The following is a 17,655-nucleotide window of genomic DNA, read 5'->3' as shown; positions in this document are numbered from 1 at the left end:
GGAGTAACGGTTTCAAACTCAAGCCACAATGTAGGACAGAACACAGATGATTTTTCAACCATAGGCTAATTTTGTCAACGTCAACAACCCTGTTTCTAAACCAGTATTTACCCAGGTCTTTCCTGTATCTTAACTTATACAATTTATATACATTGTTTCGAGTTCTATTTTGTGGCACTGAACTACCGGCCGGTGTTCCTATCGTGTATACCATGCAAGGTGATGGAAAAGATTGTGAGAAAAGAGCTTATAGCACATGTAGAGAGAAAGAGCTTTGTAACATACCACCAGCATGGGTTTAGTGATAGCCAATCGTGCCCAACATATTTATTAGAATTCTATGACAAAGCAAGAGATGAAGGGTGGGCAGACTACATTTTATAGGATTGCCAGAGAGCCATTGACACAGTACCCCAGAAGAGGCTGGAGCATAAGTAGGAGAAGCAGGTAAGGTTCTTCAGTAGATAAGAGATTTTCCTAAGCAACGGAAAACAAAGTTACAGTGAGGGGGAGGTCTTAGGATGACGAGATGTCACCAGCGGAGTCCCACAGGGTTCTGTTCTCGGACCTATCCTGTTTCTGATAAACATAAACGATCTTCCAGAGGGTATATGCTCATTCCTCTCAATGTTTGTTGACGATGCTAAAATTATGAGAAAGATTAAGACAGAAGAGGACAGCAAGAGACTAGAAGATGACTTGAACAAGCGGAAGGAATGGCCTAAGAAATGGCTCCTAGGGTTTAACTCAAGCAAGTGTAAAGCAATGAAAATAGAAAAAGGAAATAGGAGGCCAATCACAAGGTACCCGGCGTTTACCAATTGGGAGAGAAAATCCTTCGAGAGTCAGGCAGAGAGAAAGATCTGGGGGGTTGATATCACGCCGGACCTATTCCCTGAAGCCTACATCAAAAGAATATCATCAGCGACATTTGCGAGATTTGCCAACATAAGAACTGCATTTAGAAACTTGTGACAGGAATCATTTAGAAACTTGTGACAGGAATCATTCAGAACTTTGTGTACGTGAGACCAATTCTGGAGAGCGCGGCTTCAGCATGGATTCCATACTAATTCAAACACAAGACAAAGTCAGAGAAACTTCAAAAGTATGCCACAGATTAATCCCCGAGTTGAGAGGTATGAAGTTTGAGAAAAGACGACTGGAATTAAACCTCGCGACATTGGAAGACAGAAGAGTTAGGGAATTCGTGATTTCCACCGAAGAAATTCGCAGAACAATTGACAGTATAGATAACGACAAACTATTTAATAGAGGTGGAACACGAACAAGGGGACACAGATGGAACATGAACAGGGGGACACAAGTGGAACACGAACAAGGGGACACAGGTGGAACACGAACAGGGGGACACAGGTGGAAACTTAATACCCAAATGAGCCATATAGACGTTAGAAGGGGTTTGTCAGTGTCAGAGTAGTTAACAAATGGAATGCATTAGGCAGTGATGTGGTGGAGGCTGACTCCATACACAGTTTCAAATGTAGATTTGATAGAGCCCTGTAGGCTCAGGAATCTGTACACCAGTTGATTGACAGTTAAGAAGCGGGACCAAAGAAACAAAGCTCAATCCCCCGGAAACACAACTACGTAAGTGCAACTAGGTTTACTCACACACACACATACACACACACGTAGGGGCCTCGTGGCTGAGTTGATATCGCTCGGGAGTCGGAGTCCTAAGGGCCCGAGTTCGATTCCCGGCCGAGGCGGAAACAAATGGTCAGAGTTTCTTTCACCCTGGTACCCCTGTTCACTCAGTAGTAAATAGGCACCTAGTTAGACAGCTGCTACGGGCTGCTTCCTGGGGATGTGTGTGTGTATGTGTCGGTGTGTGTGTGTGTGTGTGTGTGTGTGTGTGTGTGTGTGTGTGTGTCTGTGTGTGTGTGCATTAGAGATAAATATATGTAGTAGATATATTAGAGGAAAAATAGATTGATTAGGAAGGTGGGGTCCAAGAGCTAATAGCTCGATTCTGCAGACACAAATAGTAAATGCAAATGGTAAATACACACACACATACACCAGCACTCAGTCACTGTGACACTGAAGATTGACAGTCACTGAAGATTGACAGTCACTGAAGATTGACAGTCACTGAAGATTGACAGTCACTGAAGATTGACAGTGTCATGCCACACCCCGTAGACCTACCTGTCAATTTACCTTTCAGCGAGAGGTGTCATCTGCCCTCGCCTCCGCAGCACCCCATTTTATCTTCCCTCCCTTCTCATCCCCTCACTCTTCTTCCCCTCCTCCCCTCCCCCTCCCTCACCCCCATCCCCCCCCCCACGCTGTCTCAGGACCCGGCATGAGGATATTAGCTCCAGGATACATATTCATCCCCCTCCCCCCCTCCAACTAGGCTCCCCAGATGAGCCTTTCTTCTCACAAGAAGCCTTCAGGGTGGAGGGAGGCACCTTAATCCTCCTCGCAGGGGGGCCCGGGCTGGCCCCAGGAGGGAAGGGAAGGAGGAACACGAAAATGAGGAGGATTGAGATAATGAGGAGAGAGGTGGGAGGGCTAGGATGAGGATTTAGATAGTGGGATTGAAAGAGAGGGAGGAGGGAAGAATGGAGGGAGTAGAGAGGGAAGGAAGAAAAGAAGAAGGAAGGGAAAGAGAAAGAGAGAATTGAACCTTTCTTTCTGGTCTCTGTTTATCAGTGTTTCTCCATTCATAATCGACTTTCAACCCAAAACATCCCCCCCTCCCCATGATCACACTCAACCCAAATGACCCAATCCCATGATTACATATTTCAACTAAAAAAGCCCAGACCACTTTGGTAAGTAACCCTTCAGCCCTCCTCCTCTTCCTCCTCTCCTTCAAGGGTAATAAAGGATGAAATAAAGCACATTTCTAAAACTTAAATGCAAATCACTTTTGAAGGGCAATGTCAAACGCTCTATGATAATCAAGGAAGATGCAGTCTTCCCTATTATCTCTTTACTGTGTGATGCTGTTATGGTGTTTAACGAGTTTAATGAGTTTAAGATCCGCCTGTTGCTGAATTTATGCTCATGTATAAATTAAACTGTTCTAAGTAAACCTTTGCAAGATCAGTCTCTCCATAGTACCTTGCAAGGGATTAATGCTAGTGATATTGATCTGATATATTCCTTCTTTCTAATGCATATTTGCACTTAATATATAATTTCAAACTTCTAATAGTTCACTCACAATGAAATAACAAGAATGTTATGTATCTGAGTGGCACATAATTTACGCCATATGCAATGGGATCACATTCCTCTTCTCCAGTGAGGAGTTGAATACTATAGAAATGGGGTCTAGACAGTGCTGTAGCTGAATCCTTTAGTATTCAGGGTGATATCTCCTCCAGGGACTACCTGGGGCTTTCGTCACATCCAGCGCCCCGAGGAATGCTTTTATTCTGCTTTACACTTTAATCTACTCACTCAGAAAGTTTTGACCAGATTAAGTTGTGACAAATTTATCTTGAATGTTATTGATTCATTTCCTCGGTTAAAGATTTTTCGACAAATTCGTTAGAAAACTTAAATTAGTTTGTTTTAAATTATATGTATAGGTGTAAGCTTGTGTAAATAAACTATAGGAAGACTATACGGTAAAGATTGAGTATGCATATTATGTGAGGAATACCTGGATTGAATAGGAATAGTCGGTGAGAAATATGGGGATTAAACAAGTGTAGTCTGTAAAGAATAGCTACCAGACTTTGAATCTATCTTCTCACTATCACTATACATTTTATATTTCTCATCTATCTTGCTGTCTCAGCGTTTTCTCTCATTTTTAATTTCCTCCTCTGCCTTCTTATAATTCTTGTATTTCTCATTTTCTGTCTAACACATGTTCTTCCCTGTCATTTTATTTTTCACTATTATCAGTTAAGATAAATACTTCTCCATTTGCTGTTCTGGATGAGTTTTTCTGAACCTATAACCTTCCATGTACACGATATGCCTTCTCTAAAATACTCCAGACACGATCACATAACAGACAACAATGTTTAAACTCATCTTGGGGTGTTCTACAGAAAGAGAAAAGGTAGGAGAAAATGGGTGTTGAAGAGAAAGGGTTCAATAGAATGGGGCGTAGGTCGGGCTAGGCCACCATAGAGAATGGGGCGTAGGTAGGGCTAGGCCGCCACAGGGGGAACTTGATGGATGAGTGTTCTGTTGTCGCTGTGAACTGGATTTACATACGGATGTCTTATTTGCCAATCATGCTTCTAGCCTCGGAATGCCGATTGGAGGAGGGAGATGATTAGAGGGCAGAGGTGAAGATGGGGGGGGGGGGAGAGAATGAATAGGAGACAAAGAAGGAGGAGGAGGAGGATGAAGTAGAGGATTGATGGGATGAAGGAGGAGGAGGATGAAGTAGAGGATTGATGGGAAGGAGAAGGAGGGGTCAAGGATACGATTAGCGTGATGATAATTATAATGGCAGTAGTCATTATTATTCTATTAATATGTTATTATAAGTATTATTTTCTTGTAATATGTAATTTTCATATGCATATTCATATATACATACACACACTCTCTTCTTCACTGTCGAGGGTAATTGATAAATTAACTCTCCAAAATTCATTCTTTATTTCTGGTCTGACGCCTGAACGCGTTTCGTAATCCTTATTACATTTTCAAAGATTTAGTTTTCTCATAAATCTAAATCTTAGTTTTCTCATAAACTAAAATTCACCATACTTATGCTCGTTTTGGGTGAGGTGATGTGGCACAAAAGTTTTGGGTGAGGTAAAGCTAAAAAACATCAAAGCTAAGACAGAACACGTAACAATGGGTCAGAAAACATAAGAATGGAGGTAACTGCAGAAAGCCTATTGGCCCATACCTTCTATGTTTGTTCGGGGTCTTGAAGTGGGTAGAATATAGTTGTGCATTAATTGGCTGTTGATTGCTGGTGTTGACTTTTTGATGTGTAGTGCCTCGCTGATGTCGAGTCTCCTGCTATCGCTGTATTTATCGATGATTTCTGTGTTGCTAGTTAATCGCCTAGAAAGAGACGTTGTTGTCTTGCCTATATACTGAGTTTTTTGGGGCTTACAGTACCCAAGCAGACATGTGAAAGCATAGACGACGTTGGTTTCCTTCAGGGTGTTTTGTTTGGTGTCTGGGGAGTTTTTCATGAGTAGGTTGGCCGTTTTTTTGCGTTTGTAGTAAATTGTGTGCGTGTGTATATATATATATATATATATATATATAGATATATATATATATATATATATATATATATATATATATATATATATATATATACATATATATATGAAATATAATATAATATAATATATATAATATATAGGGGTACCACCCCTGGTGCAATTGTAGGGAACCACATCCTCGAAGAAGAAAATAAAGAGTATTCAGAGAAGACCTTGTGGATTTTCCCTGAACGCTTTAATTTTTCTTCTCCTACCACCCCTATTATTTTTTTATATATTTTGTTTTATTTTATTTTATTTTATTGCAATGCTACAGTTTACAGAGAACACACACATATATAACAATATAACAATCAGTGTTCGAAGACCTCGTCCAGCTCCTCGGGGGTCGGGTGCGTACCCAGGATACAGCACGCATTTCCCCTCTGAACTGCGACACTGAGGCGCTGGAACAGGAAACTGGCCGCTCGTGGGTCTTTAGATTTCCCAATGAGTTCCTCGCCCACCTCCTTTAGGAACTTAAGTGCACATTTACCCCAGGCGCCCAGAGTCTCAGAGTCTATCAGCACGAACCTGTAACAACGTTCTAGGTCTCTGTACTTGTTGATTTTCTGGGTCTTCCTGAAGGTAGCCGCCCCGCCTCCCTCAGCTGTGCTGTAAGGTAGATAGGCATCAGTCAATGTAGACGCGCATGTGTAGTCCCATACGACCTGTTTACCTTCCCTCCACGGCTGCACGGTGACTCCATCTGGGCGTTTGTGACTGTTGTCAGGTCTGCACAACTGAGGTTCCCTTTGTGCTGGACACCCAGCTGAAGCCAAACTTCTCTTGATGATGTAATTGACTGATTCATGTCTGGCAATCTTTCCCTGTGTCTTACGACAGATGAGACCATGGCTGCCGTATTGGTCTGCCCGAGCATGGCCGCAAATACACCGGTGCTCGGTGGAGATAGGGGCGGCAAGGCGCAGGGCAACACCAATACTTAGGGCCCGATGGTCCAGGCGGGTGCCCAAGGCAGAGTTAGGGACTGCCAACAGGAAGTCCCCAGCATGGGGGGCTTGCACAGCTAGGGGATGCGCTCTGTTCTTCTCAGAAGCTGCTTCCAGCAATGCTGTGGCGATGTTCTCCACTATGGGGAGAGTATATATTTATATAATATATATATATTATAATATATATAATATATATATATATAATATATATATATAATATATATATATATATATAATATATATATATATATATATATATATATATATATATATATATATATATATATATATATATATATATATATATATATATATATATGCAGAATAACCACATGTGAAAAATAGAAAAAGCTTAACGCGTTTTCGGCTAATTCGCCTTCATCAGAGCAAAGTAGAATCAAAGTAGATTCTACTTTGCTCTGATGAAGGCGAATTAGCCGAAAACGCGTTAAGCTTTTTCTATTTTTCACGTGTGGTTATTCTGCATACTTGGATCAGTGTTTTTGTGATCATTGTTGCATATATATATATATATATATATATATATATATATATATATATATATATATATATATATATATATATATATATATATATATATATATATATATATATATACATACCTGATGAGATGAGCCTGTTGGTCGCCCAGATGGTGAACCCCTGGAAGAATGGTAGACAGTTGGTGTGGGACTACACTTGCGTTTCAACTTTAGCCAATACCTATGTTGACTTCAGTGCTACACAAGCAGGAGGAGCTGCCAATCACCGGGAAGCGGCCAAGTCACGTAAATACAGAGACCTTGAGCACCACTACAATTTTGTCCCCATTGCCTCAGAGACACTTGGTGCCTGGGGTAAAAGTGCTGCTAACTTTTTGAAGGAGTTGGGGTCTAAGCTAATCGAAACAACTAGAGACCCTAGAGCTGCCAGTTTTCTTTTTCAGCGCCTTAGTGTGGCAATCCAGAGAGGAAATGCTCACTGCATCCATGGTTCCTGCCCGCCATCTGAGGAGCTGGAGGAGCTGTTCAACTTGTGACAAGCAGCCTTGTACCCTGCATGTAATCAATATTGTAACTTTTTTTTGTGTAATGACATTTTCAAATAAAGTTAGATAAATATACACACATACCAAAAGAATAGGGGTGGTAGGAGAAGAAAATATCAAGGTGTTCAGTGAGGATCCACAAGGTCTTCTCTGAGTACTCTTTATTTTCTTCTCCGAGGCTATGGGTCCCTACACTTGCACCAGAGGTGGTACCCCTTCTAGGTTTAAAAATATATATATATAGTAGTCTTTCTTGTAAACATATGTTGTTAAATATGACCGAAAAAGTAAGATTAATAATTCTAACACAAATTTTCTCAATATTTCTTATGTTTCTTTTTACTGTCGATGGTAATTGAAAAATTAATTCTCCAAAATTCATTTTTATTTCTAGTCTGACGCGACGCTTGAACGCGTTCTGTAATAAATTATTACATTTTCAAAGACTTTAGTTTACACACACACAACTGTAACCTGAAAACACTAAACAGAGTTTTACATATTCTAAACACTTAAATAGCTTGTCTTATATACTCGCATTTGGGTGAAGTGATATGTTGCAACAGTTTTGGATGAGGTGAACAAACTTGACCAACACAAGACAGAACACGGAACATTGGGTATTAATTGGATAAATGAGAGGGAAGAATGGAAGTAACTGCAAAGGACCTATTGGCCCATACTTCCTCTTGATGCTTCTATATTGGTACGGAGTCTTGAAGTAGGTAGAATATAGTTGTGCATTAATTGGCTGTTGATTGCTGGTGTTGACTTTTCGGCTTGACATCTGCGAGTCACTACACATCAAAAAATCAACACCAGCACTATAGATTATGAGAATATCTCTGTATATTCTCTGGTCTTCTTTGCATCTTATCTGTTTTATCCCATATTTTTCACTCTTATAACATTAACCAGAAAAGTCCCATCAACCAGATAAAACCCATACCAAGATAACACCCATATCAACCAGATAACACCCATCAACCAGGTGCAAAAAAACACCCTTCAACCCCCTCAATGGGGAGTCGAGGTGGGCGTAACCTCGTCAACTCTGCTGAACGAGGAAGAAAAAGAACAGGTGAATATAAATCTCCCGATCGGACGTTTTCCGGTCGAGCGAAGACGTATACAACGCTGCCCGTGTTCGGTTTCTCTGCTGGCGGCTTCGGCATCTGATGTTATCGGTGTGCTTCCTTCCTTCCTCTTCTCTTTGTCACGCTTGGGATTGGAATGGATTAGAGAACTCACACACACATATACGTACAGTTGAGAGGCGGGGTCAAAGAGTCAAAGCTCAACCCCCGCAAGCACAAATAGGTGAGCACGTAAGAGAATGGCTTCTCGCATATATACATATATTTTTTTGTTAAAGGGGTTTAACACAATGCGTGGGATTAAGGTGTTGTGCTTGGTGTCAAACGGTGTGAGTGATTGGTCTGTTTATCTCTGACGTCATCGCCTCAGAACAAAACGCGCGTACGCGCTCGCACACACACACCACACACACACACACACACACACACACACACACACACACACACACACACACACACACACACACACACACACACACACACACACACACACACACACGCGCACACACATACACGCACACACACACACACACACACACACACACACACACACACACACACACACACACACACACACACACACACACACACACACACACACACACACACACACACACACACACACACACACACACACACACACACACACACACACACACACACACACACGCACACACATCGAATAATGTAATTCGCCCGGCTGTTCTATCAAGTTCACGTGGGTGTAGGTGACGTTAGATGGGTGGTGGTGGTTGGGGGGGGGGGGGTTATGGAGTTTGTGTATAACTGTATGGAGTCAGCCTCCACCACATCTCTGCCTAATGCATTCCATTTCCTAGCCACTCTGACACTGAAAATCTTCTTTCTAATGTCCCTGTGGCTCATGTGGGTACTAAGCAAGTTTCCAGCTGTGTCCCCTTGTTCGTGTCCCGCCCGTGCTTAAGAGTTTGTATTTGTCTACAATGTCAATTCCCCTGAGATTTTTTTAGGTGGATATCATGTCTTCCCTTTCTCTTCTATTTTCCAGGAATGTGGGGTTCATCCCTTAGCCTTTCCTCGTAGCTCATACCTCTCAGTTCTGGGACGAATCTGGTGGCATACCGCTGAATCTTCTCTTTGTCTTGTGTTTAACTAAGCATGGACTACAAGCGGAGCTGCATATTCCATGATTGGTCTGACATAGGTAGTATGCAGGGTCCTGAACGATTCTTTACACAAGTTCGAAAAGCAGTTCTTATGTTGGCCAGTCTAGCACATGCCACTGATGATTTTCTTTTTATGTGGGCCTCTGAGGACAGGTTCTGTGTGATATCAACCCCAGACCTTTCTCTCTATTTGACTCTTGCAGGATTTCACCTCCCAGATGGTACCATGTGTTCAGCCTTCTGCTCCCTCCGCCTAATTTCATTACTTTGCACTTTCCTGAGTTGAACTTTAGTAACTATTTTCTAGACCATTCCTCCAGCTTGTCCAAGTCGTCCTTGTAGTTTCTGTCAATCTTCTTCTGTCTTGATTCTTCTCATAATTTTTGCATCATCAGCAAACATTGAGAGGAATGAGTCTATGCAGCTAAATGGAGTTGGTCTGCAGCCCGTCCTCCAAGCTAAGACCCAAAAGTGACTCCATGCACCCGCCGAACCTTCTGTTTATGAATGAAAAACGATTTACACACGACTCACAACTGCAAAACAAGTGCTTCACTGACGAATTTTGTTCGAACCACAACGCTATAAATGCTTCACCCACGTACTACAAATACAAATAATCGCCAACAGAACCTAACACCTAATCTAACCTATGCCTATACATGCATAATATGCTAATATATTATAATATTAATGTATATTTTAGAAAATTCCCTTTTTGAATGAGCAGCATGTAAAATTTATGACTGCGTCTGTGTGGTCGACCGCTGGATGTAATGGACTTGAGTCGAGGATGGCTTACAATACTTAACTGTTCGCCTCTGTTCACCCATCAGTAATTGCATTCCTGGTTTGTTAAACGATTGGTGCGTCGAGTTGCAGGGAAACCCGAGGGTAAGGCTTATCAGCTGGTGTCTGTTCCTGTACCCACATATGCAAACAAAAATGTGAACGCATGCAGGTCAACATTTACGTCTTGCTATATGAAATATGTGTTTAAAATACATTTGTTTATATAAAACAAACACAATTTAGTACAAATAAAGACAGGAAAACAATTTACAAATATAGAACATTGAAACAGACAGGAATTTGAAAAACACATAACACACATAACCCAAAATCTTGTACAGCATACAGAACAGAAACCCAAAAGGAAAGAAAACAATAAGTACAGAAAGAAGCAATGAACAAGTTAACACATACTGCAGCTGCAAGGTGTTGAGCATCTACTGCAGCTGCAAGGTGTTGAGCATCTACTGCAGCTGCAAGGTGTTGAGCATCTACTGCAGCTGCAAGGTGTTGAGCATCTACTGCAGCTGCAAGGTGTTGAGCATCTACTGCAGCTGCAAGGTGTTGAGCATATACTGCAGCTGCAAGGTGTTGAGCATCTACTGCAGCTGCAAGGTGTTGAGCATCTACTGCAGCTGCAAGGTGTTGAGCATCTACTGCAGCTGCAAGGTGTTGAGCATCTACTGCAGCTGCAAGGTGTTGAGCATCTACTGCAGCTGCAAGGTGTTGAGCATCTACTGCAGCTGCAAGATGCTGAGCATCTACTGCAGCTGCAAGGTGTTGACCATCTACTGCAGCTGCAAGGTGTTGAGCATCTACTGCAGCTGCAAGGTGTTGAGCATCTACTGCAGCTGCAAGGTGTTGAGCATATACTGCAGCTGCAAGGTGTTGAGCATCTACTGCAGCTGCAAGGTGTTGACCATCTACTGCAGCTGCAAGATGCTGAGCATCTACTGCAGCTGCAAGGTGTTGACCATCTACTGCAGCTGCAAGGTGTTGAGCATCTACTGCAGCTGCAAGGTGTTGACCATCTACTGCAGCTGCAAGGTGTTGACCATCTACTGCAGCTGCAAGGTGTTGAGCATCTACTGCAGCTGCAAGATGCTGAGCATCTACTGCAGCTGCAAGGTGTTGACCATCTACTGCAGCTGCAAGGTGTTGAGCATCTACTGCAGCTGCAAGATGCTGAGCATCTACTGCAGCTGCAAGGTGTTGACCATCTACTGCAGCTGCAAGGTGTTGAGCATCTACTGCAGCTGCAAGATGCTGAGCATCTACTGCAGCTGCAAGGTGTTGACCATCTACTGCAGCTGCAAGGTGTTGAGCATCTACTGCAGCTGCAAGGTGTTGAGCATCTACTGCAGCTGCAAGGTGTTGACCATCTACTGCAGCTGCAAGATGTTGAGCATCTACTGCAGCTGCAAGGTGTTGACCATCTACTGCAGCTGCAAGGTGCTGAGCATCTACTGCAGCTGCAAGGTGTTGAGCATCTACTGCAGCTGCAAGATGCTGAGCATCTCAACGAGAGGAGATATTTTCATCCGTCTCTACGCCTTGTATATTAATCTACGAGTTATATGTCAGCTCATTCACGTCTCGTCTCATGATAGGACAGTAAATTTGGGGGCCTTCGTGAGATAGTCATCAGTTGTGTTTTTTATTGGGCAACAGTAACTTGCCAGCGTCTTCTATAAGACATAATGGCTATGAGACTTTCATAAGTGAGTATTAACATTCTCTTTTATGTATCCTGTCAAATTAAGCTTGCAGCCGTCTGTGTAGGTCCATGCCAGGCTCTCGAGTTATCATCAGCATGTCGTCTAGAAAAATGTTTCACAGTAGTGACCCGATCACACTACCCTGAGGGGTACCTTACCCAATGGTTCACTACCTTGGGGGTACCTTACCCAGGGGGTACATTACCCTGGGGGTACCTTACCCTGGGGTTCAGAACCCCCTGAGGTACACTTCCCTGGAGTACACTTGCTTGTATTGTGTGATCGTGGGAGGAGTGATGACAGCCTTGGATGTTTGGGTTAATGACATATATTTTATTGCAAGATGAAAACTTCCATTAACTCGCTTTCAGACCTTCTTGTTATATCCAATCACATAATTATGGTGAAGGTGGTTTTCTAATCTGTATACAAAGAAGTTTGGACAAATATCTTCCAAACCTCTACGAGCAAAAATATGAGTCAATAATTGTCTACTTTATAATAGTATTTTTTTGTGGACAGTTATGACCCCGGCAGTGTTGCAGGTAAGGAGCGAAGCCTGTTGATCAATGCAGCAGATCTTCCAGTGGATGTGCACACACCTTTTAAGTAAGTAGGAGGAGCTAATATGTGTATCGAGAAGGATTTGGATATACTTTTTTATTTCGTGATGCAGTAGAAAGAAAAAGTTTTCTTCTTTGATAGAAAGAACAAGTTTTCTCCTATTGGGCAGTAGACAAAAGAAGTTTTCTTATACGCTGTTGAAGACAGAAGAAGTTTTCTTCTGTGATGCAGAAGAACAGACAAGAAGTTTACTATGCCCCTCAGCACTTGTTGTCTACAGAACCATCACATCTCAAGTAACGTCCCAGAGTCTCCAGACGGTCCTATAGGTAACTCGTGTATTAGGTTACACCACTAGGTTACAAGGGACCTAACAGCTGAGTGGACAGCGCTTCGTATTCCTAGTCCTGAGGTTCCAGGTTCCATCCCCGTAGAGGCGGAAACACATGGGCAGAGTTTCTTTCACCCTGATGCCCCTGTTACCTAGCAGTAAATAGGTACCTATTAGTTAGACAGCTGCTACGGGCTGCTTCCTTGGGGTGTGTAACAAAAAAGGAGGCCTGGTCGAGGACCGGGCCGCAGAGACGCTAAGCCCCGAAATCATCTCAAGAAGATCTCAAGATTTTTTTTGTCAGGTTACAGCACATTACCTGGTTTTTATCACATGAGGCCAGAAGACATGGCAGGATGTGCAGAATATCCCCGTTGAAAAGCAGAGGTGCAACAGGTACTCTGAGAGAGAACTATCAACATCAGAGGCCCGAGACTGTTCAACACGCTTCCACTACACATAAGGTGCATAACTGGCCGACTCCTCACAGTGTTCAAGAGAGAACTATCAACATCAGAGGCCCGAGACTGTTCAACACGCTTCCACTACACATAAGGGGCATAACTGACCGACCCCTCACAGTGTTCAAGAGAGAACTATCAACATCAGAGGCCCGAGACTGTTCAACACGCTTCTACTACACATAAGGGGCATAACTGGCCGACTCCTCACAGTGTTCAAGAGAGAACTATCAACATCAGAGGCCCGAGACTGTTCAACACGCTTCCACTACACATAAGGGGCATAACTGGCCGACTCCTCACAGTGTTCAAGAGAGAACTATCAACATCAGAGGCCCGAGACTGTTCAACACGCTTCCTCTACACATAAGGGGCATAACTGACCGACCCCTCACAGTGTTCAAGAGAGAACTATCAACATCAGAGGTCCGAGACTGTTCAACACGCTTCCAATACACATAAGGGGCATAACTGGCCGACTCCTCACAGTGTTCAAGAGAGAACTATCAACATCAGAGGCCCGAGACTGTTCAACACGCTTCCACTACACATAAGGGGCATAACTGGCCGACTCCTCACAGTGTTCAAGAGAGAACTATCAACATCAGAGGCCCGAGACTGTTCAACACGCTTCCACTACACATAAGGGACATAACTGGCCGACCCCTCACAGTGTTCAAGAGAGAACTGGATAAGCACCTCCAAAGGATACCTGATCAACCAGGCTGTGACTCATACGTCAGGCTGCGAGCAGCTGAGTCCAACAGCCTGCTTGACCAGTCTCATGTTAGTGCTCTCGTTTCATTAGTGTAATTATTTTTGGTTACTGGTAATACTGATGCTGTCGTTGACAGTATTACAAAGGCATCACCTTCGTGGTACCTCCTCTTGATAATAATAATAATAATAATAATTATTATTATTATTATTATTATTATTATTATTATTATTATTATTATTATTGTTATTATTATTATTATTATTATTATTATTATTATTATTATTATTATTATTATTATTGTTATTATTATTATTATTATTATTATTATTATTATTATTATTATTATTATTATTATTATTATTATTATTATTATTATTATTATTATTATTATTATTATTATTATTCCTTATTGTTACTATACAGTAATTATTTGTGCTACTTTTTTATTCAATTTCAAGCCTCAAGTCGACAATGTTCAAAGCTTGTCACGGGCTCCGAGGACCTTAAGAGCAAATGAAGATATTGTTTAAAGCTTTAGGTAAGACGCTAATATATTCATTCAGATGAAAAAAAATTATCTTTTAGTTTAGGGCGAAATTAGGGCGAACATTCAGTTTTCTGTGTACGACGCAGGAGTATCGTTTTCCCGTGCGCCCAGAGGAGATTGTGGCCCGCTGGGGTGGTGGGGGTTGACCTGTAGGTGGTAGGGTTGCCTGGAGTAGGCCAGAGGGGTTCTCCTGAGGGTTGAGAGGTGGGAGAAGTGCTTGGGGTAGGCCAGAGAGGTTTTCCTGAGCGTTCAGAGGTGGGAGAAGTGCTGAGGGTAGGGCAGAGGGGTTCTCCTGAGGGTTGAGAGGTGGGACGGGAGCTTGGAGGGCGATGGCAGGCTAGATAGCGAGGTGTACACTAGCCGGGGGCGCTCGTCTTTGAATATATGATTCTACCTCCTCTAGCCCAAGTGATGTTTCTATTATACGCCGGTCATTATGGGAGGGAGGGGGTAGTGAGAGAGAGAGAGAGAGAGAGAGAGAGAGAGAGAGAGAGAGAGAGAGAGAGAGAGAGAGAGAGAGAGAGAGAGAGAGAGAGAGAGAGAGAGAGAGAGAGAGAGAGAGAGAGAGAGAGAAAAAGAGAGAGATAGAGAGAGAGAGAGAGAGAGAGAGAGAGAGAGAGAGAGAGAGAGAGAGAGAGAGAGAGAGAGAGAGAGAGAGAGAGAGAGAGAGAGAGAGAGAGAGAGAGAGAGAGCAATGATAAAGCTTCCTATGAAACACCTCAAATAACTGTACCCTGTAATATCTGACTTTACATAAATATTTGATCTCAAAGTAGAAGAAGTACCAGACTGTGGCCGGGTCTCTCTCCCACCACCATCTCTCATTCCATCTCACCAATCTGTTCTAATCTCCCCCCTTACAACCCCCCCCTCGCATTACTCTTCTAATATCCACCCCTCTCACCCTTCTCTCATCGTCTTCATCCTTTCTCCCACCCTTCATTCCCTTCCCTTAATAACCCCTCCCTCCTCCTCCTGTCACCCCCTCCCCTCCAGCTCTTCTCTCTCTTCTCTCTCCCTTTCCTCTCTCTCTCTCTCCCAATCACCCTCTTGTCCCCCGCTCTTATCTCTCCTTCCCTCTCCACTTGCTTGAGGAGAATCTCAGGAAAGAGGAAGGTCCGTCTCAAGAACAGATACTTAATCAGTTACGTGGAAGAGATCAATAAAAGGACGGTGGACTGCCACTGAACGCCCGATGTCAACAATACATAACCTGTCCCTCGTATAACACTCATCATCTACAAGAACTTCTTTCCAGCAACTCACAAAACGGAGGGAAGATAAGTCCTTAAAGATATAACCTGAGTTCCCCCCCCCCCCTGGCAACAGTAATCTTAGGAAATAGATCTCACATAAGATTTAGGAGTAAGAAGTCCACCATCTTGCTTATGAACAGCTCTTCGAACATCAAAAGAAACACCTTGAATGACACAAATCGTCCAACTTTTAAGGATGATACATGGGTGGTTAGATGCTCTCATAGGCTTTCAGAGTTGGCTTCATTGCCTTCCCTTTAAGAAGGATAACCTTCTATTGCAACTATGAAGACTAAAATGGTAGGTTGCATAAAAGTAACATTGTAAAACTAACATGGTGATTATGTTGCGTGCTTGCCGGAATTGCACATTCCGAAAGACAGAACGTTGGGATGTAGAGTGAAAGGTAATGAAGGGTATGGACGGTGGTGAAGGTAGGAAGCCCTACAGTTCCAGTTGGACAGCAGATAAGTGTCTCTGGAATCCTTTCTCATTAAGGGATGCTGGTAGCTCAGTAGGCAGATTGCGAACTGCTGTTTATGTGGTCTGCAGTTCAAGGCTCCGATTGTCTGGGTGAATTAATGTTATTATCTACAATATGGTAGTTAGCAATTTATTTGACGAGGATGTGAATCACCTAACATCGTCATGACAAAGTGGCACCCCAAGGAAGTTCCAGTTAGACGGCAGATAGGTATATCTCGAATCCTTCTTTATTTTATTATTATTATTATTAAGTTTGGCTTCAGCTGGGTGTCCAGCACAAAGGGAACCTCAGTTGTGCAGACCTGACAACAGCCAAAAACGCCCAGATGGAGTCACCCTGCAGCCGTGGAGGGAAGGTAAACAGGTCGTGTGGGACTACACGTGTGCATCTACATTGGCTGATACCTATCTACCTTACAACGCAGCTGAGGGTGGCGGGGCGGCCACCTTCAGGGAGACCCAGAAAACTAACAAGTACAGGGACCTAGAACGTTGTTATAGGTTCGTGCCAATAGGCTCTGAGACTCTGGGCGCCTGGGGTAAATGTGCACTTAAGTTCCTGAAGGAGGTGGGTAAGGACCTTATTGAGAAAACTAAAGACTCAAGAGCCGCCAGTTTCCTGTTCCAGCGCCTCAGTGTCGCAGTTCAGAGGGGAAATGCGTGCTGTACCCTGGGTACGCACTCGACCTCTGAAGAGCTGGACGAGGTCTTCGAACGCTGATTGTTATATTGTTATATAAGTGTGTGTTCTCTGTAAACTGTAGCATTGCAATAAAATAAAATAAAACAAAATTAATAAAAAAGAATAGGGATGGTAGGAGAAGAAACAATTAAAGTGTTCAGTGAGAATCCACAAGGTCTTCTCTGAATACTCTTTATTTTCTTCTTCCAGGTTGTGGGTCCCTTCAATTGCATCAGAGGTGGTACCCCCTATTATATCATATTATTATTATTATTATTATTATTATTATTATTATTATTATTATTATTATTATTATTATTATTATTATTATTATTATTATTATTATTATTATTATTATTATTATTTTATTACTTATTTCTACAAGAATTCTCACATTCTTGTACAGCCACTAGCACTCATAGCGTTTCGAGCAAGTCCTTAATCCTAATTTTCACCGGATTACGTCCACCAAATCGTTTAACAACCAGGTACCCATTTACTGCTGGGTGAACAGAGGCTACAGTTAAGGATTGGTGCCCAGTCAATCATCCCCCGGCCAGGATACGAACCGAGGCCAAAGCGCTCGAGAAACGCCAGGTGAGTGTGTTTTAACTACGCCA

At 42.7% G+C, this 17,655-nt stretch overlaps 1 protein-coding gene across 1 annotated transcript in view; it reads right to left on the bottom strand.

Annotated features, from left to right (window-relative positions):
• Positions 1–1,009: 1,009 nt before the first annotated feature.
• LOC123752121 (uncharacterized) overlaps positions 1,010–17,655 on the bottom strand; it is a 25,170-nt gene continuing 8,524 nt past the window's right edge. Inside the window, exons 2-3 of the mRNA XM_045734187.2 lie at positions 10,684–11,768; positions 1,010–1,069 (exon numbers count right to left, since the gene is read on the bottom strand). Coding sequence (XP_045590143.2) covers positions 1,010–1,069; positions 10,684–11,768 — 1,145 coding nt within the window. The remainder of the gene's footprint in view (positions 1,070–10,683; positions 11,769–17,655) is intronic.

Source organism: Procambarus clarkii, chromosome 23, assembly GCF_040958095.1.
Source record: "Procambarus clarkii isolate CNS0578487 chromosome 23, FALCON_Pclarkii_2.0, whole genome shotgun sequence".
NCBI classification, from domain to species: domain Eukaryota; kingdom Metazoa; phylum Arthropoda; class Malacostraca; order Decapoda; family Cambaridae; genus Procambarus; species Procambarus clarkii.
Note: the sequence above shows the minus strand (reverse complement) of the source record. Positions and strands in the feature narration are given on the sequence as shown.